The 22,459-nt window shown below is 37.2% G+C and overlaps 1 protein-coding gene across 1 annotated transcript in view; it reads right to left on the reverse strand.

The window, feature by feature from the left end:
• Positions 1–22,459, reverse strand: part of LOC139742945 (uncharacterized) — a 45,217-nt gene extending 22,758 nt beyond the window's left edge. The window contains exon 1 of the mRNA XM_071653453.1: positions 22,151–22,459. Coding sequence (XP_071509554.1) covers positions 22,151–22,320 — 170 coding nt within the window. The 5' untranslated portion in view covers positions 22,321–22,459. The remainder of the gene's footprint in view (positions 1–22,150) is intronic.

Consider the following 22,459-nt stretch of genomic DNA (forward strand, 5'->3'; position numbering starts at 1 on the left):
TCTCCTTCCACTCGATCCACTTGTACAAATTCTGGCGCAAATTCCCCTCTCCGAATAATCCTGTTTTTTCACCCTTTTGATACTGATTTCTTTCTTGTGTTCAAGGCAGTTTTTTTGTCAATCTTTCTCTCTCCCACTTCTTTCTTAGGAAAGGGTAGGGATGACGTCCAAGCAGCGTAGATGCAAGGAATGCTGCGGAAGTGGTGAGTGATGAATGAACTTGCACCAGGGAAGAAAGATAAAAAGTTGGGGCAGGCTTCACGTACAAGAAGAAAAAATCTTTAAAAACCCTGACATTTACAATTCCCAAGATGACTCCAGGGAGCGGGAACCATCAGGTAACTTAAGCAAGGTACAACAGCATGCCACCCACTGAATAATAAATCTCTTTTGGTCTTTCCGAGAGAGTGTCGGCAACCAGACCGAGGCTAATGGGAATGAGGCAGGGGAAAGAGAGGGGAAGAGAGAGACAGAAAGACAGGTACGCTCTGGCAAATCATTCGGTGAAGTAATGTGACAAAAATAAATGCATCTGGAAAGAGAGGTTTTCGTTTTGTTTCTGTAAACAGGAGGCGAAAGTTGATCGCAGGACGAGTCTTTGCGTGACTCGGCCATTTCAGTTGTTGTTTTTGTGGCTCATTCGTTTTGGATCGGGGCTCCACGCACAGGCCATGACATATCACTTGGCTGGAACAGCTCCAGAGGCAACGAACTTATGTATCCTGATCATTTCTGGACAACCATGTGACCACACTATCATCTATACATTTCAAGACAAGTCAAACACTGGCTGACTGGTTTCAAAGTAATTTAAGTTTCCTATCCTGGTTTCAGGAATTGAAGGGGGGGAAAAGAAGGAAGTTTGAAAAACAAACTTTCAAATTGGGGGAAAATTAGGTTAACTTGATTAAGAAGTAAATCCTTCTTTCCCAATGGGCATCTTTCAGATTCACTGATTGAGAAATCATGAGCCTTTAATGTGCTAATGCATGTACAACTAAAAAAAAAAGAAAAAAAGAGGAAACTGTGGTAAAATGATGGCATAACTCATATTTCTACCTCTGAACTTCAAGCAACATTTTTTTCTTTATACTCATTCAGAACAAAAAAAAATGAATCAGATTTTTAAAAGTGGGACTATTTTTGGGCACACATCTTCCAAAAAATGACATAATTATATTAAAATAATTACTTAATAGGTGTATTCATTCTGAATTAGCGAAGGCAGAATGAGTGTTTTGAAACACTTTTCTAAAATGCTGATCCAAAACACTTCTACCAGGTACTGTTCAAGTCAATTGTAAATGCAACCTTTTTTGTGCATTTGGAATCAATGTTTTGAAACGGCACTCGCATCAGAGGGAGTTGGGATGCAGCCGTGTTTTGTACTAATCACGTTTCAAAATGTTGATTATGGCACCAAAAAAAATGCATCCTTAGGGATGAAAAAGCAACTCTGGAGTTCGGTTAACGAACTGAAATGTAGAAACCACTAACAAAGAACCAATGCAGCTATGCATGACCTTGCATAGGGGCTTCTCATGTGCAGTTTTCCCACAGGCGTTCCAAAGCCATGCTCACACAAATGCTGTACCTGTCTGCCTCTCCTACCACTACCAGAGCACAGGTCAGTTGAACCATGGAGTTTGTACAAACGAACGTTTGTTGCTCCATGGTTAAACCAAGAGGCAATTTCCTAACTTCATCTCACAACCTGCAAAAGTTATTTGCTACATCATCTGAGGTAGGGTCAACTGAGACAGTGACACCAGGCACAATAACTAAACTGCCAACCTTTTCATTGCTGCAGTATACATATAGGTACATATGTGTTCAAGGGAAACGGCTACATACAAGTGTACACTAGGCAAGTTGTATGACATCACCAAGTACAGGGGGATTCCCCTACTTGTACATTACATAGTGTGGGGAATGACTGAACTTACCATCCACTGTTCCTCAGCACATGCGCACTGAAAGCACCTCAATCAGTGCACACAATGACACTTGCACAGTGCCTGGTACGCTTTGCACTTCACTTCAGTCAGTGAACGGCTACACCATGATAGCTGTACATGTACATGACAATTCTCTGGTTTTGAGGGCTACATTTTGTACCCACTTCTGCTTGAATAAAGAGAGAGCATATTCTGGGCATAATAGGTGAACAATTTGGCCAGCCAATACAAGGCTGCATTTTGTAGCCAGTGAAAGTAAAATTCCACTTGCTGCACGTGACTGGAGACAACTGTAGCGCAAAGCATGGATGATGACAACTGGTGTTGGGTTCCTGTAAACTTCCTGAAAACACCTTTTGAGTTCCAGCATAAATAAATACAACACTCACATGACCAGCACACCTTGGGTGTCTTGCATCATTATTGCAAATTAGCCAGCTGTTATAACTACAGAATTGTGCCACAATCACTGACATAAAAAATGCTTTCTCGGCCTCTACAATCCATCAACACAGGCAATCACATGCTTTGGCGGTGGCATGAAGATAACACTGGTGTTGGAAATTGATGGATTATGATCACTTTTGTGAGCCCTGGCCCATGTGTCACTCCCTTACATAGACATTTGTGTATTTATATTACGTGTATATTACAATTGTATGGCCAAATAAATAATAAAAGTAAAGTATATAAAGATAAAGAGACTCCAACTCTCCCGCTTTCGATGGGAGATCTCCCGCCGAAATCACATTTTTGCAAAATCTCACATTCTCCCGCTTGAGATTTAATTTCTCCCGCCCTGGCTGTGTGTCTCCCATTGGAAAGGATTTCTAACTTATTGCCATCGTCTGTTGAAAAATAAGCCTTAGAAAGCACGAGAGAGCATCTAGAACTCTAGAGCTCCCAGGGCCCATAGGCGGGCCCTAAACTGCGGCCGCACGGAACTTCGCGCACATCAAGTTGGAGTCTCCCATTTGCTAGGGGTTTCAGGCAGGAGAATCTCCAGATCAGAAGGTGCTTGGGGTTGGAGTCTCTGAAGATATATAAATAAAAATTTTAGGACCTGAATTTTTATTTTGTTATTACTGTGTTCGCTCTAACAAGAATGAACTGTAGAGGATTTCCAATTGTCACATGCGCACAAATTTCAAATCCATGAACGGATAAGATGTCTGTGTGCGCATGCGCTGGCCGTCAATACAGTGTAGCTCTCCCAAGGTCCTCTCGAGCGAGTCACATTCAGTAATCAATTCGAACAGAAAGGGACTATTGGCAAAACCAAACGTTGCCCGAAGCCTGTTTTCAATACTTCAACTTAACTGGTAAGTCTTCAAATTGAAGAAATTTTTGGATTTTAAGTTGATATTTACCCGCGATACTAAATCTGTCATGATCCTGAATGCTACAATGCGAAGCCCCATTTAGCTGTGCGTATGGGGCTGCTGGTCGCAGTTAGCTATGCGTATGGGGCTGCACGCTGCTGGTCGCAGGTACTCATGCAATAATGGTTTCGTACAATACGTGTACTACCTCTCTGCCGTACGGCGGCGTCGCATACTAGTAAACGGCTATTGCATGATTACTAAGTCATGAGAGCGCTTTGGGGGGAGCAAGTCTCACAGTGTTAGTTATATGAAAGGTACTTTTACCTGAAACACAAACTAAGACAAGGAAATTCAGGGAAACTTTTGAGGTACCAAAACTTTATATTATCTTTAAGCAAAGGTTCTCAAAAACCCACAATCAAGGCACACAAAGGAATCCCAGGGGTGTTTCACAAAGAGTAGTACTTAATAGGAATTAGAAAGGCTAAAATCTGCTGAGTTTTACATAGAATAGTAGCCGTTTCTGCCGAGATTTTTACAGAAGTCATGCTGAAAGTCTACTTTTTGTAACAGAGTACATTGTATGTATTGCGTTTGAACCCAAACAACCACACAAAAGAGAAATATTTGCACAGGAAGTCTTCTTCCCTTCTTCCTCGGATTTAATGGATCATCATTCATTATTACATAATGTATTGCTAGCTAGAAATAAAAAGAAAAAACAAAAACAAAAACCATCAAACAATTACATTTGATACAGTTTTTCCATCAGTTTTGTGTAATCGTTTCTACCATAGTCTGATATTTGTGTTACATCCATGTATAACTGTTGCGAACGACTAGAGCATGCACAGTATACCACTACAGAAAGGCCCAAAAATGCACCTTTGAAGGCCCAAATTAATTGTACCAAATGGTCTGGGCCATTGCACTTGCAGAAATTGTTTTGTATTCTTCGCAGGAACTGCATTGACCAATTCCTCTACATGTACATCACACAGGCTGCCATTTTTTAAGTGGCTCAGACACTTTAGTAACATGTTGCATGACATTTGGTATTGAAGCACAGTTTCAAGCCTTGCATAAAGCTTACATGCAACTTTCAGTACTTTTGTATGACTGAACATAATTGTGAAACAGAAACGTCAGCTCTATATCTAAAATGAAGTTACTGTACAGATCAATTTATTCACCACTTACGCATGACTTTATGTCATGCTTGGCGTCTTGTATGTAACTCTCACCCCTGAACAGCTACAATGTAGCAGCAGGTTGGCAATGAATGCAGCAGTTCAAAGCGCAGCTATGAAATTGAATGTGAAGTATATCAACCATGCTCTTGTTTGTGTGTTAACAGACAAGTGTTCCCACAGATAAACTCACTGCAATGTATTAACCTCAAAAAGACGGTCATAAATCTACAGGAGTGACTGTATACTTTCAACCACAACCGCAGCAGCACAGACTCAAAACAAGATCTTAATAAATGTCACACAAAATGCAGAGACAGTTGTAATGCCCCATTTATCAAAGCCCTCATCTTTCAGTTTTCATGCATAGTCTTGTATGAATTGCATTCTCTACCCACAGCTGTTTCATTTAGAGTCCATTCATGTAAAGCAATCATCCCTGGCCACTCCACTGTATTCCAACCAGCTGCAGCAAATCCAGACTCCTTTAGGCTGCGTTCACATAGAAGTATACGGTACTCGGTATTCGGTATACAAATATACTTGGCCTTGAGAGTTTCTTGTTAAAACTATGGGCAGAGGTGACTCCAAACTAGTACTATTCACTGAGGGGCGCAGCCCCGAAGTGAATAGTACTAGTTTGGAGCAGCCCCGAAGTGAATAGTACTAGTTTGGAGTCACCTCTGCCCATAGTTTTAACAAGAAACTCAAAACTAGGCAAAGTATATTTGTTTTATATTTTGGATCAAAAATTTGAATAAAAAGGGAAAATCATTTTATATAGGCCTTAGGCTTAGCCGCACTGCGGCGGCAGCACAGCGCCTGCAATACGCAACAGTGCGAGAGATCAGAAATTGAAAAACGTAGTAGCCGTGGCACCGCCAGAGTTGCCCGTCGCATGTATCCAAGTGCTCGTATGGCCGCTGCAAACCTGAACACTAGAATTCGGGACCGGACACGGACGGGTACACTTGATTGTAAAGAAGGGTGACTGTGACATCATTTTGCAAATAGTATACTATTTGCAAAATGTTGTCATAAAAGTGACGTCATTTTGCAAATAGTACTTCATGGAGTGTCAAACACACCAACACTCTAAAATAGTTCAAAATACCTACAATCACGTGAAGCTCTTTTAACCAATCAATGGAAGACAAATTTTTGATCCAAAATATAATATTCGCTATTCGCTATTTGGGCACCCGGACACCATCACCCGCACCGTCACTCGCCATCCCATGCAGTGAGGATTTCTTCCTCCTACATCCCAGCAAATCTTATTAACAATTTCTAAACTGCATCAGAATGTCAGTCTACATGCTTATTTTTGCTAAAGGGCAAATCCAGACCAAAATTGTCATTATTTCATAAACGAGAGACGGTATACGCTGCAAGAAAATCGAACAAGCTCGATTCCCACTATGCTATACTATTCTATGCTACTGAAAATCAAGAAATGTTCGCGTGCATCTTAATTTCGCAAATTTTGCGAGCGCCAAGATTCGCGAAATTAAAATGCACGCGAAATTTCTTATCTACACTAGATGCATTGAACGCAAGAGGCAATTCGCAAAAATTTCTTGCCACGAAAAAGGCCGTGGGCGCCAATTCGCGAAAATGTTGTGCCGCGAATATATCATGTTTTACAGTATTCAGTACTTTCGAATAGTGCCCTCTTATGTGAACCGGTGTTAGGAAATCCTATCTTTCGATTCAAGCTATTCGCATGCCCTCGAAAATGAGCCCCGAAAACCCGAATAGTATACTTCTATGTGAACGCAGCCTTATGGTATGAGATTAGTGTTTCCATTCCTTGTTTGTTTGGGGTTTTTTGTCTGCCTTTAAACAACAAAATCATAAATGTGAACATGACTTTTCATACACAAGTTTAGTAACATTTTTAAGGTACATTGTTTGTACTGCACAAACAGGACAGGATATCTGTTAAAACAGGACACACTTTTCATCAATATTCCTGCAAGGTAGAAATTTGCATGATATTAAAAACTTTTTGATAATTTTCAGAGGATGCATTTACTATGATCTCAACAAAAATAAAAAGACTTTTATGTTTGGTTACCATAGGTTTGCACTGATGCAATTTCAAGCCGTCATTTTCAGTGTGGGTAATCAAAACTTGAAAAGCAAAGATTACATACCATGTACTTACATTGTTTGTTGCCAAAATACAATTGTAGTATACAAGTAGGCCTACATTGTATCGTATGTACGTGTAGCTACCAGAAAAACAGGTGTTTACATATAAAGTTGTATTCAATATGGACTGCAACACATACATTATAATATATTGTGCTTAGAGACATACAGTGTATGTTATGGAAATTTTCTATGGTGAATGCAAAACTTCAATTGGCAACAAATTGTATTCAGAGAACTTCAATTAATGTTTCTGCCTCATTTGGGTAAATTTCTGTATCAATTTTTCATGGGTGATTTTGTGGAGATTTACTGAATTTGACCAGTTCAATCTTGAAGAACCTACAAAATGTAGTTCCCTAATATAGGATATTATACGAAATAATTTTCAGAGTTGCCAATTTGAACAGAACAGCACGGTGATTTCTGTGGTACAATTACCACAGGACATGATTGACGAAATGAGCTGAATACATGATGAAATCTCCATATTCGTTTTATCTTCCTCTCTCATCCAGTGTACACGTATGGAAATGCAACTGTACGTGATTCTTGCAAGAGGCAATACAGAATCCCTTCCCTTGACCTCAGACAGACAAAGTAGCCTGTCTTTCAAAAGTAGAATGCCAAAGTGACTTTGGCAAAGGGGCCTGAATAATTACATCCTGTTGATTGATAAAAGTATTCCTTTTTTTCACTTGCATATATTTGATATCTACATTATATGTATGACATATCTGCCAATCTCTCTTTTTCTTTCTAATACATACATTGTACAATGTACATATATAATGTACATGTATATACCATGTACAATATCTATCTCTAATTTTGTGTCTATAGGCCTATACCACATGTACAATCTGCCTCTAAAAATCCTTTCAATTATGATTCATCACAGAACACTTTTTTTTTTTTTTTTTTTTTTCTTTTTTTTTTTTTTTGGTTGCTCTTGACTGAAATACACATTACATAGTGTGAGAATCTTACTGAAACCAAAGACCTTGGTCTTTGGTGCAGGAAGCCTTTCTAACCACCCACCACCATGAATTAAAAAAAAGAAGAAAAAAGAAGAAAAAAACAAAGAAACAAATAATCAAAAGTGCTGCATATGCTAGATATATCACTTCCGCTATATACATCTGTACGTACAGGAAATAAAATGCAATAAACGTCAATCAATACACTGTAGTGGGACATTTACTGCAGAGCAGCCAGAGCTTAGAACTGCATTTAACAAACTGTTAAAGTATATTATGTCATTTCCTTGATCTGCCTGTATATGTAATGTACCATACTCTGTTACAACCAGCATGAATAATTATGGGGTGTTTTTCGCAAAGCTCAAGATTTACATTAAAGGGACTGTACAGTACTGGTTGAGACCTAATTTCAGGTTTCTAACATTTTTAGGTGAGATAATAAGAAATCTCATTCGAAATATGAAAGAGCATGCAATTCTATGAGAAAGTCAATGTTTATTTGATAAAAATTGTTTTTGAAATGGCTGAGATATCCAAAAAAGAGCGATTCTAATAAAGTGTGGGACCCACACTTTGTAACGATCGCTTTGTTTTACTTTGTTTTTGGATGTTTCAGTTATTACAAACCCGATTTTCATCAAATAAACTTTGAAATGCTCTTAAAATGGTATGCTCTGTGCTATATCATAAGTGTTTTCTGGTATCTTGCAAAAATTTAAAAGCCCAAATTCTCATCTCAACGAATACTGTACTATCCCTTTAACCACTAAACATACTCTTTATGTGTCATAAACTTGTACCGGTATCATTCAAAATGTGTAAGTCTCTGGCAGTTTACAGCCAATGAATAATTAAGTGTCTTATCATATACACAATCAACTGCATACAGTGTACATTGTACAAAAATGTTGCACAATACACATCACACTGCATTCTGCGGAGAAAAATCTGCTGAGTGTGTGTAGACTACGTTTGTATTTAATAGAAGAATGTATAGAAGATGGTAAAAAAAAAATGTCCAGATGCTGCAAGCTGTTTCTTCTGTTGAAAATTCTTCAATTTTGCAAGATTTACACAGAGATGCAGATCAAGTCAGACTACTGTACCAGTTTGGGTTTTAAAGATACTATTTACCATTAGGAGCAGTGATTATAAAAATGTTCGAGTTGTCACATTTGATATGTGTACCACCAGCAGAGGGTCCTTACGTACAGGTCAGTTGTACCACAAAACATCTCATAATATAAATTTCACAGTAAAGCCAAAAATATAAAGAGATACCACTATTTTTCTCAATAAACCACAACTGTATGGTTTATTCTATAAACAGTTTTACTTTACCTATTGTTCACATTTTGCATACATTTAAACAATACTTAACACTGAACATTTTTACACTAGTTTTTTCTATTCCTAACTCACATTTTAAAACTATTTTGAAGCACTAAAGCTGGGTTTTTGTTTCATCTGCAAATGGTAAATCAAGTCTTTAAGTTATTTCCGGCATCCACCACACTGAGAACAGGAGAAAATATTACAGAATGCAGGGCACTTGAGGTTGTCAAACTATTGTGTGTACACCGAACAATACAACTGTACATGTTCCCCATATGAACACCTTTGTGAACAAATTATTTTTCAAAAAAATATCCCCTCTGAGATATTAAACAAACCTGTGGAAAGTTATCGAAAGTAAACCAAATTAGTGAGGATGGAAACAAAGCCAATGGTGATGATAGCAATGACAATGACGAAGACTAGAGCGACGGAAAAGCGACACCTACAGTTTGTACATTTAATGTACATTGTAGAACATGCATGACTCACTACACAGACAAGACAAAAACAACAAAAACAATACATCACGATTTGGTTGGATTAGCATGACTATCTTACTTTTCTTGGTGGAGACCAACAAAATGTACCTTAGTGCTATTAAATATATTACTTTATGACAATGATAATGATGGTAGCAAAACATTAATAACAATGATGATGATAATGGAAATCGTACTCAAACAAATTTGTTGGAATGCAATGAAAGTGTACACATGTACAGGTACATTGTAGTTTTATCTACATGTAAGTTATATTATAGTTATGAGGAGATGAAGAGTATACCACCATAGACCTTAATATGCCAAAGAAAAAAGAACAAGTAAAGATGTGTGGCCAGTAGAGTTACACTATACTCACAAGTCAGCAACCTATGCGTAAATATGACCTCTGACCCGTCAAAACAGAACATTGATGGCAGCATCACCAAAAACTACAGGGGTCTAGATTTGACCATCTTGTACTTGAGTACAAAATTGTAGAATTTTTATCCATCACAAATGCTACCACTATGGTACATACTGTACACACAAGACTCCCACCAAAATGTGACCTTTGACCCTACAGTTGTATGAAAGGCCGGACACTGGGAACAGCATTACCAGAAACAATTGGGGGGGGGGGGGGGGGTAATTTTCATGATAATGCAGATTCATATGAATTTTGAAAAGTAACCATCATATGAATTTTGAAAAATAACCATCATGAAATGTAGGTGGTAGAGCACACACAAGAAATACTGTCACATAGTGGTGACCTTTGACCCAATAAAGGACAGAACATTGGGGGCAGCGTACCCAAAACTAGTTTAGGTCAAGAGTGAACAACAGCTCAGGTACTGCTCCTGAACAAAATTTGAACAAAATCCATTAAAGGACAAGTTCACCTTCATAAACATAAGGATTGAGAGAATGCAACAATATTAGTAGAACATATCAGTGAAAGTTTGAGGAAAATTGGACAATCGATGCAAAAGTTATGAATTTTTAAAATTTTTGTGTTGGAACTGCTGGATGAGGAGACTACTACAGCTTGTGAGTCATATGCGTACAACAGTATAAAGAAAATGTAAAAGAAAATTCAACATATTTTCACTTTTTTCGCATAATAAAAGAGCTCTTGACTTGCCTCTTTTCTAAGGCAGGGGGAATGATATTACCCATAACATTTGTCGGTAACGAGTCAGGGGAATGTGTACTTTTTTCAAAAGATGGCATTTTGTGAAATTCTCTTTATATTTTCCTTATATTGTTGTACGCATGTGACATCTAAGTTTTTCATACACTGCAGTAGTCTTCTCATCCAGCGGTTACTGCACAAAAACTTCAAAAATTCATAACTTTTGAACGGATTGTCTGATTTTCCTCAAACTTTCAATGATGTGTTCTACTAATATTGCTACATTCTCTCAATCCTTATGTTTATGAAGGTGAACTTGTCCTTTAAGAAATGTGTCCAGTAGAGTTCAACTTCAAACAAGGAGATCCTAAAAATCAACCATTTTGTGTCATACATGTACCTGTACGATGTAATATGGAAAAGTGTGGGCACTACCACCAATAGTTATTTCATAAACCAATACACACCCACACTGAGTTTGAATCAAATCTATTGAGGAACGCAACCCACACAGGCCACACAAAAGACATTGTCAACCAAATTGTGATCTTTGACCCTAAGTGTACAAAAGATGGGACACTGAGGGCAGCATCCAAAAAAATTACAGTTGTTCAGATTTGACTACGATAAACCACTGTTCAAAACGAACAAAATTCATCACCAAAAGTGGCTACAGTGTAGTAGAAAATGCAAGTAGACCCTTTGAAGTAAGAATAAATAGTAACTAAATAATATCACTGTTATCACTAACAATTACACTGTAACAATTCACAATAATATTAATACAATTATAATTGTTATCATATCATAATATCAATAACACAAAACTAACTTGAACTCATCCTGTTTAGTGTCAAGAGGAACAACACATATATGTACAAACATGTTGTACATTAAAAAAAAAAACATGGTTACACATCATGTTTAGTGTGTAGGCAATTTTCCCATTAGAGGTAATTGATTTTGGCACAATGTAAATTATGGTGTACAGTATCTTTGGATCTATAGCAGCACAACAACAATTTAGCTGATTACAGATACTTGTTCATGTATCAAAGAATATCATATTTGTCTTGTCTCATGTTACTTGAATTTTTTTCTCTACATGTTTTGATTCAATGCTTTCAGTTGAGAATAATGCATAATCTACACATGTGCAGTATGACAGTATGGATCCACTCGAATCTACACAATGTACAGATTGTAGTGTGATCTGTGAAGGTCCATCAAAGATGAGGAAGTAGCCAGCCTGATAGGAGGCTTTTGAAAATATCCCAATTCCTTCCTGCCAAGCAATTTCGAGAGAAATGTAGTGGGGATTTTCACTCCAAATATGGCTCCGGCAAGTGATACCAGGTCAAAGGGCAGCTTGCCTTTCCATTGTTCTTTGATACAACTGTAGTTGCTTAAACATTTTACCTGGTTCTACGCAAGACAAACTTTCATGCACTCTACAGTATATGACATTGAAGATTGCACAGATGCTAACAATATGCCTTTGGCAGTGACCACTTTTTTCATAGTCACATACATGTAAATGTTGGTGCATGTACTGTATGGAACCTTGTGCAAGATCCAAAGGGCAAAATTCCTGCTGTCATTTCAGCACTATAAATACAACATGCAAAACACTGTGAGGAAGTATCACTTATTTACATTTTTGACAACACTCATACTTCAGCAAAGGTATACTGTAAAACATGATATATTTGCGGTATGAATTCTTGGCGAATTGGAGACGATGGCCTTTTTTGCGGCATGAAATTTTCGCGAACTGCCACTGGCAATCAATGCATGCACATTATAGTGTAGACAAGAACTTTCGCGTGCATTTTAATTTCGCGAATCTTGGCGCTCGCGCAATTCGCGAAATTAAAATGCATGCGAACATTCCTCGTTTTACAGTAATAGCCATGTACAATTTACATGTGTATGAGAGGCCATGAATACAAACTGATCAACTTGATAGTTGCTTGATTTACTATACAGTGCACTCCTGTAATATAACGAACACAGTTATAAAACGAAATTCTGGTTACAACGAAGTACAAATTCAGGCCACAGCATAATCCAGTCTATGTATTTTTATTGTAAACCTGTATTTGTTCGGTTATTACGAAATTTCGACATAATGAAAGAAAACTGCCGGTCCAAAGGACTTCGTCATAATGGGAGTCCACTGCACTTTCATTGCACATACTACTGTACTCTTGTACATAGTAACTTGTGTTGTCTGCAAAAGATATGGTACTGTGTACTCATACGTGGTGCACAACATTAGAAACAGTCACATTCAAAGAAAGAAATCAATGTGACTTGAAACTCAGAGATGGGCATCAGTCAGTGGTAAAATCATGAATTGATGGTGAGGCAACTTCAAAGGACCCACCATTGTACTGTACCTAAAGTGACAACAAAAGAAAAAGCTTTGTACAGCAGAAATCATACCGGTACTTAGTTTAAATCCATATTTGCCAGTGAAGTGATGTACAGTGTACATTTACATACTGTATACATTTGTACATTTAAAACAACATCCTCTTTTGGATGAGAGAGGTACTTTCAAGGAAAGTGGAGTGGTACCAACCTACAATGTGCCTGTATCCAGTCATCAAAAGCCTTCATATCTAAAATGGTACCACTAATGAATGATGCATACAATTTAAAACTGTATGTGACAGTTTCATATAAAATACACTTTGCACACGGTATCGGCAGTTTTCTTTCGTTATATATCGAAATTTCGTTATAATCAAACAAATAAATAATAAAAATAGATAGAGCTGAGAAGATAATGTTGCGGCCTGAATTTTTACTTCATTGTAACCAGAATTTCATTTTCACCATGTTTCTTATGACGGGAGTGTACTGTTAATATTGGTTAAAAAAACAAAAAATCAAAGATGCAATAAACATTATACAGTATATGCCAATAATGAACACAAACCAGATAAATGTAAATATTCATACCGGTACAATTTGTGCATCAGAATACTGCACGTATCACATACTGGTGTACAATGTACCTGGGTACTGTATATTACATGTACACATCATATAAATACCATGCAATGCACAACATTAAAAACTAGAAAAGTACTCTGAGAGCGCAGACCTCCGCCAAGCAGCTAATTTCCACCGATGTCTTCCCAAAGAGATTTTCCCCTCTCCACCACTGGGGAAAAGCTCTTTGACCTCTTCCACAGAGATCAGTGATTTCCACCCATAGGTACAGTATACAACATACATGCTGAAAAATTGCCCATTTTCCCAATATAGACGCCTTCGTTACGTCATAAACCCTCAGCTGCACGGCACACCTCGCCCTAGCAGAAACTACATGTAGAGCACGCACTTTAGTGCGCGCATGCAAACCTCAAATACGCGCAGCCTGAACTCCCAAGTTCATTGACCCTACCTGCCAAAATATCAAAAATCCTTCATAAATTCCCAAAAAATTCTCGGATCACTACCATAATCTACAGGGAACGCAAACCCAAAGAGCAATGTGGATTGAATGAAAGCAGTAACATTAGTAGAACACAGCAGTGAAAGTTTGAGTAAAATCGGGCAATCGATGCAAAAGTTATGAATTTTTAAAGTTTTGGTGTTGGAACTGCTGGGTAAGGAGACTACTAGAGGTTATGACGTATAAGTGGACTCCAATATAAAGAAAATATAAAGGGAATTCAATAAAAATTCATTTTTCATGAAAATTAAACATTCCATCAACTTGATACTGACATACAAGTTGTATGTTTAGGCGTAGCAATTCTACCCCCTGCTTTCTGAAAGCGGTTAGTCAAGTACTCTTTCATTTTGCAAGAAAAGTAAATTTTTGTGGAATTCCTTCTATATTTTCTTTATATTGTTGTCCACTCATACGTCATAACCTCTAGTAGTCTCCTCATCCAGCGGTTCCAACACTAAAACTCTAAAAATTCATAACTTTTGCATCAATTATCTGATTTTCCTCAAACTTTCACTAAATGTGTTCTACTAATGTCAATGCTTTTACTCAATCCACATTGCTCTTAGGGTTTGCAGTCCCTTTGATCATCTGTTACTTGTATTATTCTAAACCTTTCCTGTTTCATCCAAATCTGTTAACTACTTTTTGAGTTATTTTGCACACGGACAAACTAACTATTAAACTAACTAACAAACACACTTGTTAAACCAACGGTAACGAAAACATAACCTCCTCCCTTGGCGGAGGTAAAAATGTTTGTTCATCTCATGAGTTTTGCATCTTTCTTTTCTTTTTCTTTGTACACAGAATGCAAAAGACCATGTTTGAATTTTCAATTAACTGAATTGTACATGTACATTTGCATGCACCTTGAATTTGGCCTGTTTACATGTACATCAAGATGGCCCGTTATGGCTAACACACACACACACACACACACACACACACACACACACATACACATTACAGGGTATACATACAGGATAATCAACAAAGTTTTCTTAATGTATTGCAGCAACAAGCTTCTTAGCTTATAATATAAAGCAATGTTTGACATTAAAGCGATAAGCTAAACTTTAAAGCCTGCATTCAGTATCATAGGTACGTGTATCTACTCAGAAATACTTATTATGTGATTTGTTGTGTCTATTGTATTACAATATCGTATGTATCTCCATCAAGTGAATAAATGGACACAAGCTAACCAGGCACAAGCCTAGCTACATGTAGTGCTCCAAGGAGTACAGTACAAGGTGTATCAGCATGCACCATCTACATGTGTACATGCATTCAGTCTATACCGCTTATGAGCAAATATTCTTTTTGTATTTATTTTTTTTAAAAATGAAATGAAAGACTTGGAAATGAAGGTTTAATTACTATTTGTGTAAAGTAGGAAGACATGATTATGTACAATGTGATATTTGCAGGGAACAAAAAACCATCTCTCATGTTCTGCTGTTTTGAAAAAAAAAAAATGTTCCAAAGAACAAAATCTTTCATGCGAACGCTTACAGCTTTCATTTAAAGATCTCCCATTACGACATCTGCTTCAAAATGATGAATGCTGCCAGGAATGTGTCCTATTCTACATGAAATGTATTCATGTCAGAATATGATATTTCCATTTATATATGTGACATACATTTTGTACATGTACGACATATGATTGTGACAAGTTTCTCCCACAATCAATTCGTCTCCTCCTCTTTTCCCTCTTCCCCATCTGCTTATCTCTATGTAGTGGAAAGAGGTATTTGTCACTAAATCAGAATTATAATAACTGATGCACTGCACTGCAGGACACTTACCTACTATTGAGCTTATCTGTTTGTACAAAGTAATTAAAGTTAGTTAAATATCACTTTGTTTTGGTGTTTTATGATGTCAGGAAACTGCTCTGCAGCATAATGTGTTGGGTAGAGCACCCTCGTTGGCAAATGAGTACCGGTAGTCTAGGTCACTGCATGACCGAGAAGCCTCCTCAACACACTGAGCTAGGCTGAGCAGATTGTGCCATTTTCCGTACGAGGTGTTCTTCTCTGTCTCAACTGTGTGTAGGCATGACTGCTCCCCGTGCCATTTAAAAAAAAAAAAAATCATAGTTGATCATCACGCAAGCCGCCAATAATTTGACCACAACGCCGTCCAAAATTTGACTGCCTGCTACATGTACAAACCTATAAGCTTTTGCGCATAGTCAAACCTTGGCAATTGGTACAGGTGCCATACTTTTTTTTGTTTGTTTTTTGTTTCTGAAAATGAATGTTTAAGTGTGGATTTTATCTAGATCTACACTGTATGTAAGATAAAGGCATAAATATTCAGCACTGAATGAAGCGTCTTTAATCATCAACAACAACAACAATACACACACATATCCTCACTCAGATCAGGCTCAGTCAGCTCGGCCGTGATAAGGCAAAGGAACGTAACTCAAAATTTGGGCATTTTGAGTTATGAGCATATGGCTCCTAAATAAAATGCGCTCTTTTTAATGGTGAATGTCTCAATTCTCAAATGTTTACCATTTCAGAGATAAAAAGCGTATCTCACACATTTTTTTCACAACTTTGCCGTTTCCAGCTAGGCAAAACAACGTAACATGAGATACGTATAGAAATGACAAAGAAAGCATTTTCGCTGTTACGGCAAATGAACGTATCTTTACATACACTGTTTTGTCATGGTGGTTTCTCAAGAAAAAAGAAAGAAATTGCGACGCCAAAAGAACGTACGTCATCATACAGCGCTTTGCTGTATAAAATCAGGGCCATGCGCGCTACAGTCAGCACGGCAAAACAACGTATCAACATCGTGGCCATCACAACACACGCTACGCTGCATAACTCTATGTGTAATACCTACGGCTACGTGCTGCAGATCCATTTCAGCCGCGGCAGTGAATGTAGTGCCGCCGCTGCTGCTGCCGCGCCGGTTGTGACAACAGCTGGCAGCAGCTGGGTGCAGCAGAGTACTCTCTGGTTGACTGGCAGGCAAGCTTTGCTGCAGTGTGAACCATGAAGTCATGCCCATTGTTCTGTTTTGCAGTCTTGGAATGGACATTCTCCTGACCAGTTAATGCCACCACAAAGAAAAACAGCGGTAACACCGGTAAGTTTTATTTGTCATTTTGTCAGGTCTAAGTTTGATCTAGCCCGACCAGACGCCGTGCGAAGTACGGCGATTGGGCTGTACAGAGTGGACGACAGTACGCTATGCTAGTGTAGGGTCCAGTACTTTCGATAATAGTTTTCACTAACATTTAAGAAAACGATGAGTAAAAAATAAATAAACAAAAACACAGCAAGCTATGAAAATAAAGAGCAAACTTAGAGCTATGAGTATGACAGCCTTTCCTTTCGGTGGGCTTGGCAAAACGTGGCTCATTGGTGTACTTGGTTGTGGTTCTACTAATGTAATAAGGAAATGTAGGTGATACTCGTACTATACTAGTCGTCAAGTAGATCAAGTAGTGAATCTCAAAAGAAATTTAGCTATGCACAAATAAATTAAGTGGACCCCAATATACTATTATAATCATCGACATCATTCGACTTGACGTCGTCTACCTCAAATGCAGTTTTTGTCTAAAAGTATAAAAAACAAGTAACAGCTTTATAGTAAACAGTAGACTCGACTTCAAGCTAATGACAATAACGCTTGATACTGATGAATTTCATTTAGTCTTCAGTGGCAACATGAACTGATGGCAGACGATATATTCTAATAATGGCATTAACATCATTACTTTGGCAAGAAAAGTAAGGACAAAAAATAATGTTTGGTATACATCTTTGGTTAAACACAAGTAGTCTTTAGATCTTGTTTGTTATTCCTTGAAAGGATGAAGAATGTGATTTTGGCGTTTTCATACATACAGGAATCTATCCACTTAGAATTAGCCTAAAAAATAAAGTCATTTAATGGTACTCTGTACCTGCTCACTATGGAGGCCTGATTTATTTTTTTTTCTTTGTGCAACTTTAGTCAGCTGTACATATTCTTTAAAACATTTATTTTTTTTTTTCATTTCGATACAATATAATGCGTTGTAGCCATGGTAGATCCTATACATGCTATAAGTTCCACCCCTCCCCCATAAAAAAATGTTGAAGGCAAAAGCTCATGGAATTCAAACATTTATTCTTAAGTTAGGTGGTTTTTAATACTATGGACAGTTCAAACATTAAGACCCAATCGTCTACTTTAGAAAATATTAACATTCGTGTTGAAATACATATTTCACTGTCTCTCTTTTCAGGGTCCACACCAACCGCCAGCCTTTACCAGCACAGAAAAGGAATGCAGTGTATCAAGTACAATAAAAGGTACAAGTTGAATAATCACCTATTAATTCATACTAAAAAAAAAAAATAGAAGAAGGGGGAAAAATGAACCCCACCTTTGTCATTATCACTGCGACACAAGCCGGCATTTGGAAAAATTATTTCAAAAAAAAAAAAGAAAAGAAGGCAGAATCCATGATGATGAATTTCTGATAATTTGAGAATACCACATTTCACAAATCATTCCTTAGCGATAAAAAATATTTATATTACATGAAAAATGATGATATCACCATTCTCTCTCAAAACAATCACACAGCCTTGTACATCCTCAAGGGGTTATTTGTATGATGTTGAATAATAGATATTGTGAGTGTGTTTCATAAATACTCATTCTCATTTTCTTTGCTTTTTTGGAGGGGGGGTCTGTGAGAGAGAATTTGTTACACATAACCATGTCTAATGAAGAATTTAATCACATAATATAACTAAAACAGAGTTGAAATTCACTAGCTGTCTATTATGGAAAATGCAGAGTACCTTAGTTTGTATTAATTATTCTCTTCCGTTTCTTGTACATTTTCCTGCAGTGGTCTACCGAGCAGTTCAAAAGCAGGGAAAAGAGCAACTGGACAAATTTCAACTGTGCACGCCCGTCAGAATCTCATGAAAGATGGAGTGGAATGTGCACTAGATCAGTCAACTGTAGAAGAAAAATAATAAAACTCGGATTGTTTATATAGGATCAGGTAAATTGTTCACAATTAAATAAAGAACTCGTAAAACTCAACTGTGAAGTGTTAATGACTATTCTCACGTTATGAAGGCACAAGAACGATTTTTTTTTTTGTATTGATTTGAAACTAAAGATTCTATTTCGAAAAAAAAAATATGATGAGGGCCCATTGCCCTTTGAAATGATGACTATCAACTTAGGTAAAACTATCACTTGTTCATATCAAATATTGTTGTAAATGTTTTCCCTCAAAATCAATATCATGTCGATTGAAACATGTCAACATATTTCAGAAAACCAGGGAAATAGAAACCTTATTTCCTGCATAATTTTGATTTATTTTGGGCCTAATCCCTCCGGGAGCTCTCAGACATCGCAGATGTATTGCAGCACAGGAAATCACTGTTGTGATAAGACGTTTATTGAAATATGTTTAAAGTGAATACTGTTGCAAATTTTCCCTTCGTTTCAGCTGCCTAATAATTGTTCTTTACCCGAGTATTTACTTCTTACTACTCTTCAACAACAATAAGGATTAAAAATGTTATGTGTGCTATTTATAATTTGTAATTTGGAGATGTTCTGATCTTCCAAGATAAAAATTGATGCGAAGGTCTGATATGGTAATCGTATAGCTAATCTCCAGAAAAAAAAAAACACACACACACACACAATTATGTTCTGTTCTATTCAATTGAGAACTTTGTTCCCAGGGTTTTGTTCAACTGTGGTACGTATGTAAGCTACTTTACTCGGGAAGTAAATTACATTTTTTTTTCTATTTCTTATTTATCATCATGATAATGTATAGTTGCTGCTGATTTGCTTTCAATGTGATAAAAGCATAATGGCATATCAAACTCTGTCTTTAATTGTAAAAAGGAAGCGTAGATATATATTTCGTATTTTTAAGACTTGCAAATAATCGAATGATTTATGTAATGCTGTCGTCTTTGAGAAACAGATGTACACACATTTTTCCCTATAAACCTTTCAGAAGATGTAAATGTCTCTGCATCATGTCTATCTCAAAGTTATTCTACTGAGAGAATGTTTGCACCTCTGACAAGTCTGCGGTGTGTGTGTGTGTGTGTGTGTGTGTGTGTGTTTTGTGTGTTTTTGTACTTGCTTGATTGTGTGTGTGCATGTGTGTGTGTTTTTGTGTGTGTGTGTGGTCAAGTTACACCTAACAACATTAAAACTTGGATTCATAATTACCTGATAATTCATTGTTATTGTTGTTGTCGTTGTTCAAAGAATTGAGCCATATTATCATTAGAAGTTTTAACCTTACGGATACAATTCATGTAATCAACCAAACATTAGCAACTTATAGCGATAAACAAAGTACACAATATTATTCTTTCTGTTCAAATCCTTTCATCTCAATGGAAATCGTTAAATAAATAAAAGAAAAGATAGAAATTAAAATAGGAGTCTCAATATTAACACATTAAATGCGTGTTTGTGTCTTTGAAACGAAGTGTATGTACAGATGTTTATACAATTCTTTTTTATACCCATTTTATTTTTTTTTACCACTTTTCATACAGTCATAATAGTTGCCACTCATGCATTGTCATACTAAAAAATATACACATTTCAAGTTCATCTTAATTGTATCACATGGCATAAGAAGTGTAATGAAATCCATTTTACAGACTTTACCAAAACTCGTAGTTTAGTTGTGAATATCAATCCAAATCCATGTTTTTGTTAAATCAACATGAATTATAAACCAAATATGATTATGTTCCCAATGAAAAATCTTACATCAAGGGATAAAAAACATACACTTAAAGATAATAAAAAAAGAATGGACATCTCAATAAACTGTAAACTATATGCAAATGAAGAAAAACAAAAATTTACGGTAATTGGTAGATAACAACTAATTACATTTAAGTATATACTCGGTAAGTTTCCAGAAAAAAAAATGAAAATGTTCAATTGCATCGATAATTTTGCAAGCTACTGTGTTTTACTATTCTTAATATATATTTAAAAACATATAACGGGACTTTTATCATCCAGTTAACAAGATTTTCAAAGTAAATAAATGATAGAGATTGTTGCCATTGAGTCGGGATACGTCATTCTGCCTAATTACATTGATGAAAGGGTTGAGGCGCAGATATTTGTAAGTCAAGATACGTTCTTGTGGCATACTGAAGTGGCTTCGCTGGAGAATGCTTACGCGCCGTAAGTCAGGATACGTTCTTTTGCCTAATTGATATGTTGCCGCGTGAGGATTCTCGCACAACGTAAGTGAGGATACGCTCTTTTGGCAAACTAGAATTACTTATCAGCACAGTGCTGTGATTAGGTAAAGTGCTGTATCTATTCTAAACATGGCAATAACTCTAAAACGGGAAGTCCTATTTTACTGAGATTTTCCCGAGATATTCTTTATTAATGCCTAAGAAACTTCGCTGCTTCAAAAGTGTTTTACTCGTATGACGGAAAAATGGGAACCAATTGAATTTTCAAACTCGTTTTTCTCAGAACATGATATTCTGAGTTACGTTGTTTTGCCTTATTACGGCCGAGCTCAGCACTCAGCAGCATTCCACTCTCCATTTCAGCAGCACTCACTGGCACTGCACTCGCACACTCACACGCAGGTGCAGGCCATGCATGCAAAACTCAAAAATTTTTGGCAAATGTCTGGTAGATATAATTGGACGGTCATACTGATCACAACATGGTTAAGGAACTTTTTATCGTGGCAAGAGTGCTACACGTGAGCAGTTTCCGAAGTTTCCAAATACATTGCAATTGTGAATCCCATGTCCCGATTAGAATATACCAGCATTACGCGTTCACTCACAACTAACATGGTTATAGACAGGTGGGACTGGCATTGGCACCATCCCAATATCAGTTCAACGTGTTTGACCCCGCCGAGCAGGGGCCGCAGCGCTCGCTCGATCGCAGGGAAAGTAGCGCGACAGGCGCGATCGTTGTATCACACACATACACCGCTCGCTTGAATCATCGTACCATATCACGAATCAATAACAAGGTATAAGAAATCAGGAGGAACAATACTATCATACGGAGCGTACCAACACTGTCAATTTACCTTTCAGCACTTTGGCTTTTAATTTCGTAGATATTTTGGCAGTCAAACGAAGCCAAAATTCTGTCGAGTTCGTCAGGTTCATCTTTCATCAACACGGACTCGCTCTGGTCGGCATCTTCATCTGCCTGCATTTGCAAATCGAAGTCTAAATCAACGCCGGATTCACTCATTTGTGGTTTGATTCTTGTACTATGATAGTAAAGTCACACTATGCAAAATTGTTCCTTTATTGTTATCGTAGCTGGTTTAGTGCACGGTGGAATTAAGAGCTTCCAACACGATTTTACAGGTCATCCATTAGCGCCAGAA

Source organism: Diadema antillarum, unplaced genomic scaffold (assembly GCF_040938485.1).
Source record: "Diadema antillarum isolate AM-2024a unplaced genomic scaffold, OU_Dant_1.0 seq00001039_RagTag, whole genome shotgun sequence".
In the NCBI taxonomy this organism is placed as follows: domain Eukaryota; kingdom Metazoa; phylum Echinodermata; class Echinoidea; order Diadematoida; family Diadematidae; genus Diadema; species Diadema antillarum.